This window comes from Rhinolophus ferrumequinum, chromosome X (genome assembly GCF_004115265.2).
Source record: "Rhinolophus ferrumequinum isolate MPI-CBG mRhiFer1 chromosome X, mRhiFer1_v1.p, whole genome shotgun sequence".
In the NCBI taxonomy this organism is placed as follows: domain Eukaryota; kingdom Metazoa; phylum Chordata; class Mammalia; order Chiroptera; family Rhinolophidae; genus Rhinolophus; species Rhinolophus ferrumequinum.
In genome coordinates this window covers 114,785,125-114,802,436 of record NC_046284.1, presented here as the reverse complement: position 1 = coordinate 114,802,436, position 17,312 = coordinate 114,785,125, and the positions used below count along the sequence as shown (strand labels likewise).

The window sequence follows — 17,312 nt, the reverse complement described above, 5'->3', positions numbered from 1 at the left end:
TTTATTTCCTTTTAAAACTGTGATGTCAGTGTGCATATTTTTTGTAGTTTATGTGTATTCATTTTCCAGCATCCTCCACCAGATATGGTCCCCAAAACTCTTGGCAAAACAAATGGTACAGCAGTATGTAAATACTGCTTTGATTGGCAATTCTTTCTTTCATGTAAAGCTGAACATTTTGTATGTTGAATGGCCATTTGTATTTCTTTCTTTTTTGTGTGTAAATTGCTTATTTCATGCTTTGCCCTTTTTTCTGCCAAAATGTTCATTTTCCTCAAATTTTTTTGCACCAATTTGGGTGTGCACAGGTATTCTTTGTCAGTTATTAGTTCCACCTTTCAATTTGATGTGATTATTCTCTTGCATTTTCCTGGTAAGCAATCCTATATTTCATGTCCTCTACGCATCATTTAAAATTTTTCTCCTGCTTTTTAACAGTAATACCTAACTGTTGATGTTGTTGTTTTGTTTCATTGTAGTGGTCCTATCAGAAAAGGTACAACATAATGGTGCGAATAACATGGACTCCTGTCTTCTTCCTCACTCTACTGGAAATGCTGCTCTTTCACAGGATCTGGTGAGTCACTAAATATGACGTGTCGTGGGGGGATCACTTTGTAAATTATATACATGTCTAACGACTACGCTGTACACCTGAAACTAATATAAAATAATACTGCATGTCAACTGTAATGGAAAACAAATAATTTTTAAAAATGAGTAAAGTATTTCTATAGACATTTCTCCAAAGAAGATATATACAGATGGTCAATAAGCACATGAAAAGATGTTCAACCTTATTAGCCATTAGGAAAATGGAAGGAGATACCACTTCATACTCACTAGGATGACGATAATAGAAAAGACCAACAAAAACAGTTGGCAAGGATATAGAGGAACTGGAGCCCTAATACATTGCTGGAAGGAATGCAAAATGGTGCAGCTGCTTCGGGGAACACTCTGGCAGTTCCTCAAAATGTTAAACGTAGAGTTAGCATATGAACCAGCAATTCCACTCCTAAATATACCCAGGAGAAATGAAAACATATGTCCACACAAAAATTTCTGTGGCTGCTCAAAGCTCTATGTGAAAGTTTCTCCCCATATTGCCACCATCAGTGTAACATCCATTTGCAGATTTCATCAATCTTTGTTTCCCTTAATTAACTCCCATTCTTCTTATTTGGTATTATTTCCATTAACACAGCTAGGAAATAGGAAAAAAGGACCAGTTAAAGGCCTAACTAATGTTTCTCTAAAGATTACCATTTAATAAACTTATGGGATACAATGTATAAATTTTCATCACATATACTATATAAGCTTATACTTTATCATTTGCTTTATATTCTGAATTTACTGTTATAATAATCTCATCTTCTTATTAATATGGCTAATAAGAAAATAGAATAATCAAACCTATGATCTTTATTTTCTAATTAAATCTGAATATCATTACCATAACTGATTAATTTTGCCCTCCGTTATCTAGTTTATCTGACTTGACTAATCAAAATTTCATTTTATCTTTCTGTTTAAGGCTTGTAGAAAAAGATCTTGCTTCAATTTTTAATATAAAATTTTACTGAGATTTTATCCCCTTTACATATCCCCCTCTTGGGTCAACATTTCATTGTTAGTATTAAGTAACAAGATTGAAAATTCTTTACAAGAAAAGGACACATATTTGCAGCACCTTCCTCTTGGGACCAGGGGGGTAATTCCCATAAATGCTGAATGGGGAGGAAGCCACTTCTCCCCTCCTTGTGTCCCCACTGGGGTCCTGCAGTCCTCCCTTTCCACATCCTCCAGTTTATTGCATTGGGGCTGTGTGAAAACTCCTTTCATTGAAATGCATGTACACTGCCAGTATCACTGTGCAGTGTACATTCACCATCTTACACTAGTACTAATGCTTGGCCCTTGCACTTGATAAGTACTCCAAGGTTGCTTTTAATAATAATGTTCAATTACAGATTTTTGATAAAAAAATTGGATTTTGTGTAACTTTGGATGGATCACATGGTTCCAAAAGAACTAGTTAGAAAATAAGAATAATTGATGATAGGATTAAAACAATTCTTAGTAAGAGTTATTTATATTTCTCGTGGCCCATGAGTATTGGTTTGGTGAATATAACTGAATTGATTAATCTTAATCATAAACTGGATTTCTAAGAAGTCTAAAACTGTTGAGAATGAAGTGTCTTGAGGTACATTACATTTTTGTTCTCTTAAACAGAAAGAAAAAAAAAAGCACTTTCAGGATCTATCATAAACAAGGCTTTGGGATATTTTTTGTCTTCATCCTGATATTTTATGCTCTATTTTAAGATGAGAAAATCTTACGAAACTAGGAGGTTCAAAAGGCGCATCAAGGGGCGGCCGGATGGCTGTTGGTTAAAGCGCGAGCTCTCAACAATAAGGTTGCCGATTCGATTCCCGCATGGGATGGTGGGCTGCGCCCCCTGCAACTAAGTTTGAAAACGGCGACTGGACTTGGAGCTGAGCTGCGCCCTCCACAACTGGATTGAAGGACAATGACTTGGAGCTGAGGGGCTCTGGAGAAACACACTGTTCCCCAGTATTCCCCAATAAAATAAAACATTCCAAAAAGAAAGGCACATCAAATTTGGTAGGATAATTAACAGCCATAACCATTATGAACTTTGACTTATTTTTCTACAGGCTAACATTCTTTTTTACTTCAGTGAAAGTTGATTACTACTGCTTGGAAACAAAAATTAAACAAACTGAGTGAGTGTAATTTTTCCAATGTTATATTCCTAAAGTGGGAATTTAAAGGCCATTCACTGCAATGGATGTGCCTATCTGTGTGTCTCATCCTGGTAACAGAGACCAATAAATCATAATGAGTTCCATGTTGTAAAAGCAAGATTCTACTGAGTCTTCTGATATTTTTCTCCTAGATGTTTAATTATTTACACTGCTTCGTGGATGTTACATTGAAAGTTTTTCATGGTCTTGGCACATAATGCTTATTTTTCTAGGCTAAAATTTTTGCAGCCATGCATGGAATAGGATTTTTGGTTTTAAATCACCTATTAGGCTGCCTGTTGGAGTTTACCCAGAAGTGTTTCGCCCTGCCCACGTGTGTTTTCTCTGCCAGCCACCCTTTATAGCGAGGCGGAGGGGGCATCTGGCCACTGTGGTTACATGCTCTCGTTTTCTTAACAGCACATTAAACTACTCTCCTCCTGGTTGATATACAAAGTATATGAATTAATCAATATCTCAAAGTGTCTGCCCTGAAGTTTTGGCCAGCGACAATGACCTTGTACTCTCTACCACATACAGTAATTCTCAACAGCTCAATAATTAGAAATGTCACTTTTAGAGGACTGTGAAAGACCTCTATTCCTACAGAGTTGTTGGATAGGTTGTCACTCACAGCCACTCATCCATCCAGCAATGTTAATCAAGCATAACACTTTTTCCTTCTGAGTGTGGACTCAGCCACAAAACTTCCCAGCATAGTTGTTCAGGAAGCTTCTATGAATGATCAGGGTTGACATGCAAGTTGAAACCTACTTGTCATCCTGGGTAACAGCAATCTAAATGCTACCCTGGATTAGGCCACACCATTCAGGACTTGTGTACTTCACTCAGTTGAACTGGAAAGCTTGGATAGTTCATAGCACTGATTTAATGCACTGTGCTTTGTGATTGTATTAGGTTGGTGCAAAAGTAATTGCGGTTTTTACGATTACTTTTAACCTTTTAAACTGCAATTACTTTTGCACCAACCTAGTAGCAATGGTTTGCACTGACAGGAATGGTGTGTAGTTCCTTATGAGACTTATTTCCCACTTAGCTCACATCATCTTACAAGGAATCAGGATTTCTCTTGGTACTAAAAGTCAAGAAAAACTACTCAATCCAACAAAAGCCCTAGCTTTTATATCTTATGAACACTAGAAGACCTTAAAATGATTGTCATTCTCTCTTATGATGAGAACTCAGAAGCTTACAGTCAAATCTCTGGCCACCTTTAACAAGGACGATTTCCTCTGCACTCACAAGAAAAAAGTTCAGGATCCAGTGGCTTGCCTATTTGTTTATTTAAGTTCCCCTTTCCTTGATTCCTTCAACTATGTCTTTTATTCAGTATTGTCTATATTTTCAAAAGTTGCATGAAATCATTTGTGGAAGAAATAAGCTATTGCTAACTACATAAAAATTAACATACTAACTTACACAGTCTGTATTTGGTCTCATTTCCTGTAATTTTTTTTTTTAAGGCAAGAAATGAATGACATTTGAAACATTTTACATAAATGAAGCAGAATTCTCAGGGTCAGAGTGAGCCTAATGAAAGCCTTCTGTTGGAAAGTGGTTCTTTTCTCCTGTGTTCCTTCTAGTACAACATTTGTGAATGTTCCCACTGTCTTCAAGGCAGAAATGGAAGGGAGGGTGGGAAGGGAAGAGAAGGGAATTAATATGTGATCCTAAAATCTTTATTGCTGGTTATGAAGAATTATATGTAGCCAGTCGTGCGACTATGGAGGGAAAAAGTGTAGCTCTCTACATGAGTTAAAGGGGCATACATTCAATAAAGATCTATTGAGAATTTATTGTGTAAGGGGTTGTAGTAAGTATAAAAATGGCCTCCTCTGTTTTCTGCCCAAAGATATTACTAATCAGATCAGGAAGACTTGTGGTTACTGTCAAATGACAGAACTAAAACAGTGTAATAATGAGTTTGATGTCCTTTATTCAAGGGAAAACAACCTGTGGACTGGGCAGTCCAGTGCGTCACACGCGGAGCGCTCCTCCCGAGGGATTTTGGGCAGGAGGGAGTTTTATAGAATATTAGAGGAGGCAAGGCGGAAACAAGGCGGGATGGGCTAGGTGGTCGGGGCTTTTCTTGTAAGGCTAGCAGGCCTTGCTTTCTAGGGTGAGGTGAGCCAGCTAAAGCGGGGTGGGAGGACTGCGATTGGTGTGTTAGGTTTCCTGGACAAGTGTGTCCCGTAAGTGCAGGCTGCCTCAGGTTTCGGTTTGTGACGTGGGCCGGGCCACTCGGGTGGCTCTCGTTTTATGGGTCCTGATACACAAATCAACTTTATCATTACCAAATCCTTTTCCATCTATCAACCCCATTAACATTCCTTCCTTTCTTGTCATTTTTTGTTGTATCAAAACTCAAGTTGGGGCAACTTCAGGCTGTAAGCTCCTGTGGCTTGTCTTATTTGTCACTGAAATATAGTACCTGAAATATGGTTTGAATGAATGAGTGACTGAATGGCTAATGGAGAGAGCCCTTCCCTCGGAGTGCTTGTTCAGAGATTTCTGGACAGCAGAGAAGAAAGCTGGTTATGACCTCTTCAATTTTTTTTTCTTCTGGACCCAAAGTTGTAAACAGAACAAGTATAGCATGGGTACTAGACTTATCTGGGTGATCACTTCCTAAGTTATATAAATGTCTAATTACTATGTTGTACACCTGAAACTAAATAATATTGTAGGTCAACTGTAATTGAAAAATAAAAAATATATATTTTGAAAAACATCTGTGGCCCACCTTAAACAACTGTCTTGGATCTGATGGCCTGTATACTTAAATGCTAATCTAAACATTGGCTGCGTTATTCTCCTTCCATTAAGTCCCCCTTTCCCTGGCTCCTTCAACTATTTATTTTATCTAGTAATGTCTGTATTTTAGTAAGCTGCCTCCAATCGTTTATGGAAGAAGGTGAGGTAGAACTAACTACAAAAATCAACTCTAAGTTATGTAAGCTGTATTTGGAGCAATTTCTGTGGTTCATTTTCCAGGCAAAATTATGACAGTTGAAACATTTTATAAATGAGGTGAGGTTCTGAGGGTCAGGGTGTTCTATTGAAGCTTGTTCTTTTCTCTGTTCCTTCTAGCGCAACGTTTTTTCCCCAGTATAATTCACTTTTTAATGAGAACAACTTGTGTAAAAGATTGAATGCCACAGCTTTTTAATGAGAACAAAGTGTATAAGTGATAGAACGCCACCACCATGTAGCGCAACATTTTGAATGTTCCCACTGTCTTCAAGGCTGAAATGGAATGGAGGATGAGAAGAAAAAGTAACTAAATATGTATCATAAAAGTTTTGTTGTTGGCATATGAAGAAATAACAGTAGCAAATCTTACTGCTAGGAAGGAAAAGTGTTATCTTTCTACACATGTGAAAAGGGTAAATATTCAATGAAGATTTATTGAGAATTTATTGTGTAAAGAAGTGTACTAAGTCCTATAAAAGTTATTTCCTATGTTTGCTACCCAAAAATATTCCTACTAATGAAATCAAGAAGACCTGTGGGGACCAAATCCTTTTCCACTTTTCCCTTGCCACATCTTTAATTTTCTTGTCATTTCTTGTCACATCTGAACTCAAGTTGGGTTAACTTCAGACTGTAAGCTCGTTGAGACCTGTCAGGGGAGCCCGTACTAAAAAAAATAAGTATGACTTGAATGGATGAATCAGAGATTTCTGTACAGGGGTGGAAAGGCTGGTTATAACCTCTTCCCATTTTTCTTGTGGACCCAGAATTGTAAATGGGGAGAGTAAGGTTAGCAGAGTCATCTCTGAGCGCATGCAAAGCTGCAACCAGAGTTTCAACCTGAATGTGTTGCCTCGACAGGCTCTAGACTGCAAGAGCTCACTGAATGCCTAGGAAAGTTCATCTGCAGGAGACGTCAGGAAATACGGGAATTTTGTTCACGCCACTCATCTGCCTAAACTTTATGATCGGCTGGGGAACTAGAAGGAACACCGGTACACGTTCGAGTTTAGAGGACGTGAAAACTGGCTCGAAGAAACTCGGGTAACATGGACATGAAAACTAGCAGGAAGGAACACGGTTGCCTGATTCGTGCAGTGTTTGCGTTTCCCTACTGAGCAACCTGCCCTCAGTATATCGGCTTGAGGTTTGGAAATGGGAAAAACCCTAGGAAAGTCATTTTTTTAGACTAGGCTCTTAAGCCTGCAGTCTGATTTCACCCGACAAAATTACGCCAGCGCTCAGTTCCCGGGCGGGGGAGGGTTTCTCTAGAGACAAGTTGGGGGCCGCCCACAAGACAACGAATTCCTGCGACCAAGTCCCGCTCGAGAAAGGGAGGGCAAGGGGCTTGGCCCTGCAGGAGCGGCGGAGCCCGAGGGGCGCGCGGGGGCGTCAACAAGGTGGCAGAACGGGCCCTGGCGGAGCTCAGGTGCGTGGCCCGCTGAGAGGGGCGTGGCTGTGGCGGGAGGCGAGTGGCCAGGCCTAGGAGCAGAGAGGGGCACGGTCTGGAGTGGCGTGACTAGGGCAGCAATTAAGGACGTGGAGGGGGAGTGATCATACAGATGGGGCGTGGCCAGGGCCGTGGGGCGTGGCGGGGGCGTGGCTATGATGGCTAAGCTAGCGAGCCGCAGTTCGGGAGTGGAGCCAGCCGCAAGGTTCGTGCTGTTGCGAAAACACTCAGGTAAGGGCGGGCGGCCGAGTGGAGTGGGGGCTACCGTGGGGGCCCGCCGACTCCAGGAGGGCCAGGACCCTCCTCACACAACCCCACCCCGCTGCTGTCGGAGCCGCGACAGCTGTTTGTGAGTATTGCTGGGGTCCCGGCGGGGCGTCCCATGGTCTGGGAGGCTGGTAGGGCATCGCCCTTCCCCTGCTCCCGCAGCCCTCTTATTCTATGGGAGTCGCCAACCAGATGGCTGCACTTTATGGTTATTTGCACTTACCAGGAAAACAGCTGCCCCGGGGGATTTGTGCGGGGCGTGAGGGCTTTTCCTTAGGAGGGAGTGTTGCCAGGGCTGGTTGGATGCGAATAACTCGAGAAAGTCTAACGTGCTGTGTAATAGCGGGAGACGGGTGAGGGCTACACATCTGAGATTGCAGTTCCACGAGCCGAGGTGCCGGCAAGCGGGACTAACTTGGGTAGACGTTGTATTTCTTCCCTCCCTTGACTATACCAGGGCTGGACGGAGTCACAGCCACCCCGAAGGCAAGGGATGAGCACCACAGTTCTGTCTGGGGGACAAATCTCAACCTTCTCCGTTCAGAAATTCCTTCTGGCCGTTTTGTTTTGTTCCCCGCCCCAGAATTGGAGGAGAACCTCCCAAATACAAACATTGACGGCTATGAGTCTTTGTGGTATTCAGTGTTCAATGCTACTGCCCTGGTGACAACTCGTTAATTTTCATGTAAGTGTCCTTCCCTCCCGTGTATTTTAACTGGGAAAGTTTGAGAAGTACACGAAGTTAATGTGTGCACCTTAATATGGATAGAACTTGTTCTCTCCCAGCCACTGAAAACCACGTTGCTTTCTCCTTCCCCTACTTCTTTTACTGATAATCTGGCCATCTTCACTCTGCTATTAAAAGCCTTGCTGGAATATGGAAAGGAGTAGCCAGATTTCTCTGGTGAGGGAAACTGCCCCAGACCTGCCTCTGCACATCCATCAGAAGAATGGTCACTGTTACCAGGTATGGTGGAGAGGTAAAACCTTTCAGCTATCTAGGGCCTTCCTCCTTTACTGAGGTAATTTTACATCAGTACCAGGACTGAAATTCAGCAAAAGGCCAAGAGCAGCAGGCACCATTCTCTGTACTGTTCACACCTTGCTGGAGCCAAGTGAAAGGCTGTGAAGGCTCACAGTTGGAACGCAATAAAGATTGAGTGAGTTGTGAGTGATTGAATGAATATGAATATTGCGAAAATCTGATGGAAGGGAGATAATGCATTTCATCTCATGGGCCGCGGGGGAGGGGGGCAGTTAGTTGCAGCACATGAAGCAGTTACTAGAAATGTATTTTGAAACTTTTGGCAACCCCAGATTAGAAACATACTCAGAAAAAAAAAGTGGGTGAGAGGAAGAAGCTGAGCTTTCCCAGTGAAGACATGGAAACACAACTTCTAATTTAAATCAATAGAATTGCAAGATCCTGGCTTTCTATATCAGGAGGTGAGAAAATGGGTCAATCTGATAAGAATCAAGGAATTTTTGTCAGTTGTAGTAACCTTTAGTAGGTGATTTTTTCCCGTCGTTTTTGCATAAGTATAAGTGGCTTGATCAGGCTGAGTTCAAATTGTCACTTAATAAGTACATGATTTATGAATGACTCTTTCAAGGCTTTCAGAATCTGTTTTCACACATTTCTAACTCTGCAAAGCAGCAGATAACACGAGTTAGTAAAATCCAAGGACATACATACATAGTGACAGCAAAGGCGTGTAGTACAGAAAACTTAGCCCTCCTGGACCCCATTCAGCCCATGGTCCTGTAAAAATTAAACAAAGCTACTTCAAAATTGAGGCGAGCTGCCAAAAGAACTGCCTTGCATGTCTTATTCAAACTTGTGGTATGTTAAAATGGGGCAGATGACCTTTGGACTGGGCCTAAAGCAGCATTGTATCCCAAACATAATAGGAAAGGAGACATGACTACCTGACTGCAAATGAAAGACATTCTTTAAATTAGCATCACTATGTTAGCTTATCTGCATCTGTAGAAATTCCTTCCTTAGCTTATTAACACCCATAGAAATGCCTTCTATTCCTGTGCTTATCCCCCTTCCCTTTTTCCATAAAAACCCCTTGCCTTCACCTCCTAATCAGAACACGATTTGAGCTTCTGCCTGAGTCAGTGCTGCCTGAATAGCTATTATTCTGAATCACAAATAAATGCTTGTTGCCTTTTACTTTTCAGCCTTTTATTTTTAGGTTAACTTTCCCAGCAGTCCCAGCTTTAAGGATAGACTTAAGAAAGAACAGATTATCTGTGAAATCCGATAATGTATGGTAGTAGTACATCTCTATGTATTATGTTTGATCATTATACATAATTTCTGGTTTCCCGAGCTTGGGTTTATGGGGTCCTGAGTAAGTTTCAATAACCACCTCTCAAGAAATTATAACATTTTAATGTAACAGAGGGGATTGGCTTTAGGCTTGCGTATAACCTCATATATTGTTACAGGTATTGTAGCCTAGCATTAGCTAAATTGAGTTTCTGTTTATTTGGATTTTGCTGGAACCCTCCTCACCCCTGACCTTCCAGTCTCCCTTCCTTCCTTAATTGCCTTTGGCTGTTCCTTCTTCATCTCTCGGCCTCCTAATGACTCCATTTTGTCAGTCTCCCTCCATACACCTGTTACTCCTGGGGGAGGGGTTTTCCTTCTGTCTCCAGCCTCATGACCTCTGCCTGCACCGGAGCTGTACTGCCAACTCCCCTCCTAGACCTTTCCTCTCAGCTGTCCCTTGCAGCTCAAATCCAACATGGAAGTGGAGGAAGAGTGCCATCTTTCCCTCCCCACCTGCTCCTTGTGCGGGTTTCTATTTCTCTGTTCAGGGATTCATTCTCATTCTACCACCAGCATCGTCCGTCTGTAACACCACCAGGCCTTCCTCAACGACTTCCCTTTTCTCTCCTCCAGTTCAGTGCAAACCCATGTTTTGTTTTGTTCTGTTTTTTACCAAAATGGTGATCTCTTGAATACAAGATACCTTGTCCATCTGTACTGCCACTGCTCGGTTCAGTGCTTCATTTTCTCCACTCAGATTGTGGGAATTTCATTTCAGATTCCACACGCCCAAATCTGAGTACTGATTTCATCCAGTCATCCTCGACGCCCTTTTTGTACGTCCTACTGGTTGTATTTCCAAGGTACAGCCAACACCCAAGCACTTCTCACCACCACCACTGCGACGTCCTTACTTCCGGCCCCTGGATTATCCTGAATGGTCTCCCTGATTCTCTCCTGCCTCCCATCCTAGTCGATTTCCAATAGGGCACCCCGACTGATCTTTTAGAAATATAAATCGGATTTTGTCCCTCCTCTGCTCTAAAAACTCCATTGTGTCCCCATTTCTCTTCGAGCAGTGGTTCCCAATTAGAGGTGATGCCCCTTCTCCAAAGGACATCTGCAATGTCTGGAGATGCTTTTGGTTGTCACTGTTGGAGGGAGGGTGCCGCCGGCATCTAGTGGCTAGAGCCCAGGGACGCTGCTAAACCTCCTACAGCGCACAGGACGGCCCGAAACCACAGTTGTCTGATCAGAAATGTCAACAATGCCGAGGGTGAGAAATCTCAGTTAAAGAAAGAACCTTTACAGTGGCCTAGAAATCTCCTGATTTCGCATCGAGTACCCCTCGACCTCGTCTCCTGCTACCGTCTTCCTGGTTCCGTCCACGCCTGCCATATTGGCCTCGTTGCCCCTTGTATGTGCCACGCACACTCCCGCCTCAGAGCCTGTGCACAGCAGTTAATTCCCTCTGCCTGGAATACCCTTCCCCCGATAGCCATCGGTCGAATTCCTTTACCTCCTTCAAGTCTTTGCTCACATTTCACCTTCTCAATAAGACCTCCCCTGAGCAATGTATTTAAAAATCCAACCCGCCCTTCTCAGTGGACTCCAAATTCATCTTCTCCTGTTCTGCTTTCCACTGACATATTTTAATGTAATTGTCTCTACAACTGTCTTAGGTATTACATTCTCATTTGCTGTCTGTCTGCCCCGACTAGAATGTGCGTTCCACAAGGGTAGAGACTTTGCTTGGTTCCCCAGTGAACCTAGAAATGTGTCTGGCGTGTATGAAATGCCCTGGCGTGTATGAATGTCAGTGCCAGCCTCCCTGCGCCAGCTCAGCCTCCTCGGGGCTTTCCTGCTGGCTCTGGAGCTGGGTGGTAACAGGCCTCACACCCTCACTAGCCCCCCGAGTCGGCCAGGAGCATGCCTGCTCATATGCACCGCTCCCTACCTGGTCAGGCTTGCCGTTCCCCTTGTCTTATCACCACCTTATCTTTGAAGGACAAACCAGCGCGTCCCTTCTGTTGAGTATACCTTGTAGTTGACACTGTGTTCCCAAGAATTACTAAGTCTCTTCTTTTATCTAGATTGTACGCAAGAGAGCACTCCTTTTCTGCATATTTGCCCACCTCCCCATGGCGCTGAGACTAGTTACTGAATAAACCCAGGTTCTGCTTTTGCAACCTCTCTTGTCCTCTCCGGCCTTGGCTCCTGTGCGCCCCCCCCAAATGGCCTCATCAGGCTGACATTACTGCTGTCCATCTCTCTGCCTTTGCCCCTCCTGTTAAAATTGTCTCTCTGCTATGACACATGGTTCAGATTCACCACCTCTTGATACTTAGAGGCTCTGCCCCGTGTTCTCAGTGAGTCAGGGCTGTCAATACGTCTGGCTTTGATGAAGTATTTGTTTAATTATGTGAAATGAAATAAGGAAGACTCAGAGGAGAAATACATGATTCCACTTATGTGACGTGTGTACAATAGGCAAATGCATAGAGACAGACTGTAGAATAGAGGTCACTGGAGTTTGGGGGTCAGGAGCAATGGGGAGTGACTGTTTCACGGGTAGAATATGTAGGGGATGATGGAAAAGTTTGGGGTATAGATAGTGGCGATGGGTGCACAACGTTGTGAATGTATTTAGCGCCACTGAATTAAACACGTAAAACAAGGTAAAAGTTATACACATTTTGTACATTTTAGCACAATAAAAAAGGTAACCAAAAACCCAGAAATTATTTGCTTAAATAGTTTTTGCTTGTACACTGCAAGCTTGTGGCAATGGGGGAAACGACTTCCATCTTTACTCGGCACACTGCTTTGCCTGAGACAGTCAATCGCTCGTTATTCAAGTCAGAAACAGAAAGAAGTCAACGGGAAGAAGAACAGAATGAGGGTACATTTTGACATACCTGCTCCCTCCACAATGTATAAATTAGAAAGATGCACCTAAAACGATAAACAAAAGTGATTAACTTGGTTTGAGAATTTCCAACACTTTTTGGCAGGGAAAACCTACTTTAGGTGTCAGTGGCCTAAACCTCAGGTAGGGAGTTAGCCCTGCAGGTGAGGAGCCTCCGTGGGCTTCACGAACTCCCTACCTGGGGTCCCCTTTCATGCGGTGGCGAGAATCTCCAGTCCCCGAGGTCAGCGTGTTCATTGCTAGGTGACGTGGACAGTGGAGCGCACAGCCCCGGACTGGAAGGCTGACGCCTTGTCACCTCACGTACAATCCGGGCACGTGGTTTGTTAATAGCTAATTCATTATAAAGAGTTCTGCCTGGAGCCCACAGTTGTTCCTTTCGGGGTAGTAAGAGGAAGTAACTGCTTCCTGCTTTCACTGGACACACCGCAGGTACAATTTTCTCGCCTTTCCTTGGGTCTGGCCTTCTTCCCTCCAGCTCAGATCTGGCGGGGTGCACGGCAGCAGAACGGGGGAGAAGAGCTAGTTCACAGCCCGTGACTAGCAGGGCAGTAGATGAAGAGAGGGGAGGGTGGAATCAGACCGTGGGCCTCCTTTCTGTTCCTTGCTGGGCATCCTGATGTGCTGTTTTGTATCTTACACTCTTCTTGGAAAGATGGCGTGAACGATACGGTTCAAGTGTGCCAGTGACCTGTGTTTAGTGCCCTCTCAGTTTCTATTTTGTGCCTGTTGGCACCTGCCCTCCCCCGGTATTGGCACACTGTGGAAAGGCCTCCAGGAACCCGGAGGCACCCCGAGGAGGCACTAACACTTGCTGAGAACCGGAGTCGTGTGGGTTTCCCTTCCCCACGATGCTATTTTCTGATTCAGTACCACAAAATGGACCGTGTTAAAGTGTTCATTCAGGAGCAATAGAACGTTCACAGTGTTGTTCAACTACCACCTCTATCTCGTCCCAAAACAATTACATCACCCCAAAAGAAAATCCTGTACCCATTTATCACCTAGTCCCTATCTCCCCCTCCCTGCCACCCCTGGCAACCACCAAACTGCTCTCTGTGTCTAGGTTTCCCTTTTCTAAATATGTCGTGTGAATGTTATCCTACCACATGTGACCTTTGTGTCTGGCTTCGTTCACTTGGCATCGTGGTTTGCAGGGTCAGCCACGTGGAGCATGGGTCGGGACTTCCTTTTCGTGACCTTGTTCATCTTAGCATCCCAGCACCCAACACAGTGCCGGGAGCAAAGGAAACAGCAGTACATGCTGAAAGGAAAATGATTACCGGCAGAATTCTCATCCCTGTGAGGCCAGGTTAGGTCCATATTCGGAGAGGTTCCTCTCTCAGATCAGTCAGACCTTTGGGGGGTCCTTCAGATCTTATTGGGCAGATATGGGACCCTCCTCTTGGAAGACAAGCATTTAAAAGTGTTTCCAAAGTATTAATAAGCCACACACAGGTGGTGGTGGCACGTAGGGAAAGGAGAAACTCTTAATACCGCGACATGCCGGCAGTCACTTCATAGTTCTTGGTTCATGAAATGAGGGTCTTTTCCATCATCTTTTCCATCTTTTCCATCACCAAGGAAGCCGATGCAGGTCATCAAGCAGCCATCGCGTACCAGGCAGCGTATCCCTAAGAGATGCAGCTGTGACCAAGACAGACTCAGTGGCTAACACTGGGGCTTAGATACTAAGGACATGGAGTCGTGAATCACATTCCTGGCGAGGGATTGACCTCAGCTGTGATGAGCACTGACCAAGAAGAGGCCACTGGGCTCAGCGCGAGAGGAGACAGGCGAGGGAGGCTTCTAGAAAATGATGGGGGATGTGATCATCAGAGGGAGGGTAGGAATTCACCAGGCCGTGAGGCAGGGAGGGTGGGCCAGGGCAGGAGGAGCCGCTGTGCCATGGAGGGAGCGACCGGACGGGGAAAACCTGAGTCCATGCGGCTTGTGTGCAGGCTGGAGCAGAAAGTGGACGAGACCGCCAGCAGATGGGTCTGTCGTCCTAGGGGCACCAGTGAGTTTGAGGACAATGGATGACCGATTGGCTCTCACTTGTCCCTCCCCCCACCCCATGGCGTGTATCCATAGTCTGAATGTTGTCCTACTGAGAGGTCTCCAGGTGATCGTCAGTGCCTACAGCTGACAGCTTCTCCTCCTGTCCTGCCTCTAGGTTACTGGGTTCCTGCCAGTCCTTCGGGAGCTGATCAAGATTTCGGCCAAACGTGGGGGTGATGAATAGCCTGAGGGTCATTCTTCAAGGCTCTCCATACAAATGGCTGTGGAGAAGGTTCCAGCTTCCGAGGTCTGTGCCAGCGAGGCCCTGCAGCCTCTACACCTGCACGTACAAAACCCGGAACCGAGCCCGTGAGTACACGGCTGCCTTAAAGGGCAGGAGGCTTGTTGCGTCGTAAGAATGATGCGTGTTTAGGACTTCTAGGTAGGATGTCAGTGGCATTCCAGGGGGGCTGTTACGCCTTTAGACTGAGAATCGGCTACTTGTTTCTCTACTTGTCCTCTACCATCAATGCGGAAAGTTCTTTTTCCCCAGGCTTTCCTCAGATATAATTGCGATATAACATGTGTAAGTAAGTCTGAGTGTACAAAGTGGCGATTTGATCCACATACATACTGTGAAATGATTAGCACAGTAAGGTTTAGAAAGTCCTTTCCTTGAACAGTTGTAACATGTTAAAATGATGTCATGCAGAAATAGCACAAGGAAGATGTCCCCGTTCCAAGGACTTGGGAGCCTGTTGTGTATTGTTTCTTGTTAGCTGTCGTCTCTTCACTGAGGTTGATCCACAGAGTGCGAACGATTTCTGTGAATCGTAACATTCTGGAAGTTGCATATTCATGTTTGCAAGCAGCTCAGAAGAGTAGCCTCACACTCTGGCATCTTCCTTCCTGAGTTACAAATGGCAGTTACTTCTAGCTGGCCAGCTTGCCAAGTGTGTGTTCTGCTGTGGACACAGCACATCAAGAGAACAGCAGATGCTTTTCCCGGAACCCTTTTGCCTCGTCCCGCTGCTGAAATCTGAGTTGCCATCCACGTGTCTCCCGTGGGGCACTGCTGGCATAGGGTGGGTCATTCTGTGTTGTGGGGGCTGTTTGTGCACTGTAGGATGTTGGATGGCATCCTTGAATGTCTCCGACATTCCCGAGTGTCCCCTGAGGGACGAAATAAACCTGGTAGAGAAGCCCGGGGTGCCAGGAGAGGGTAATGTGTGTGTGCTGGTGGAGAGGTGTCTCGTGAAAATCTAAGTATATTTTCGAAATTTTCCACGTTTCATCTTGAATTAACACAGTTTTTAAATGTTGGCTTTCTCCAAAATCCTAGGTTTTTTTAACTTTTCCTCCTCAGGGTTTATGCTCTTTGACCCCACATGCACCTAAGAAAAGGAATTCATTAGTCATGCTAATCTAGCCAAGCCCCCTACCTTGAAACTGCTTCATAAATACATTTGTATTGAGAGTTTATTTTGTTTCCTGCAACACTGACTGTTCTCCTGATCTGCTCTGGTTGCTGGGCGTGGCTTCCCACCAGGCGGCCTACATCCTCCCCACACTGGCTCATTCTCACCACTGGCACTTTGCGGTCTAAGTCTTCTAGTGGAAAACAATTGTCACATTTATCTGGTTGCCAAAGTTTTACTTTTTTAACAGAGAACTGAAAGGTAAGGTCTAAAATCCAGTATGCTCGTATCTTTGGGATCGTGTTGCTTCTTTTATGCCGGCAAAAAAACACCAAAACTGGTGGTGGCTTAGGAATGTGGGGGCCTCCTTGGATGACTTTTCCACATCAGATGTTCTTGTTTGTAAGTTACTAAGAAAAACATGAAAAAAAGGGGGAAGAAAAGAAAAACATGGCAGTCACCATTTGATTTTGTTTTGGGCATTTCACACCATCCGTCCCTGTTGTCACCCAGGAGGATATTACGTTCTCTGCTGCCCTGCCTGGGTCACTGAGCACGTCTTATTCTGATATCGTGGTATAAAGTCAGTAGTCATTGTTTCTGGGAGCTCAGGAGCCCAGAAGGCCGAGTGTTCACTTGTGACCAGGAATGACCCAAGAGTGTTGAGGCTTACAGAAGGTACCTGGCAAGTTCTTCGCTGCGCCTGCCACCCTGCGAGACTCCCAGTTGGCAGCTGCTTCTGGTACTGAGAGCGTTGTCACCACCGTCCCCACGGGCCCGGCGCCTCTCTCCCGTGTCTCAGTCTGATCGTTTTTAGGATTGGGTGAAGCAGAATAAGCTGTAAACGAAGGAAGAGGATATGACACATTCAGGAAGCAGTATTTCACTGAGCTTACGCTCCCTGAGTTACCGTCACTCCCCACCCTCCCCCAAGTAATCCCTGGCTCTCAACTCAGATTGCTGTTTGCTGCTATCTCAACTAGCAGACAGTAAATATTGGCAGTCCTTACTATGAGGACTGGTAAGATCAAATAAAGATAAACGGCTGGCACCTATTACCCAAGATGAAAATAAAATCAGTTTCACTTAGTGTATCACCTACTGCAATTTAGCCTGATTGTCACATAACAAACTTCAGGTGTGAGATCTTAGACCACGAGAACATACATTGAATAATGTTAATTCTTAATTT

General features: G+C 44.5%; 1 protein-coding gene across 6 annotated transcripts in view; it reads left to right on the top strand.

Annotated features, from left to right (window-relative positions):
- Positions 1 to 479: 479 nt before the first annotated feature.
- CA5B (carbonic anhydrase 5B) overlaps positions 480 to 17,312 on the top strand; it is a 40,634-nt gene continuing 23,801 nt past the window's right edge. For 2 of the 6 annotated variants that reach the window (XM_033104831.1, XM_033104824.1), the window contains exons 1-2: positions 7,345 to 7,452; positions 14,878 to 15,071. In XM_033104831.1, the coding sequence (XP_032960722.1) occupies positions 14,939 to 15,071 (133 nt within the window). In that variant the 5' untranslated portion in view covers positions 7,345 to 7,452; positions 14,878 to 14,938. Of the gene's footprint in view, positions 578 to 7,095; positions 7,201 to 7,344; positions 7,453 to 14,136; positions 14,498 to 14,877; positions 15,072 to 17,312 lie in introns of those variants that run through there. The other 4 variants (XM_033104847.1, XM_033104843.1, XM_033104851.1 and 1 more) reach the window with 4 other exon arrangements.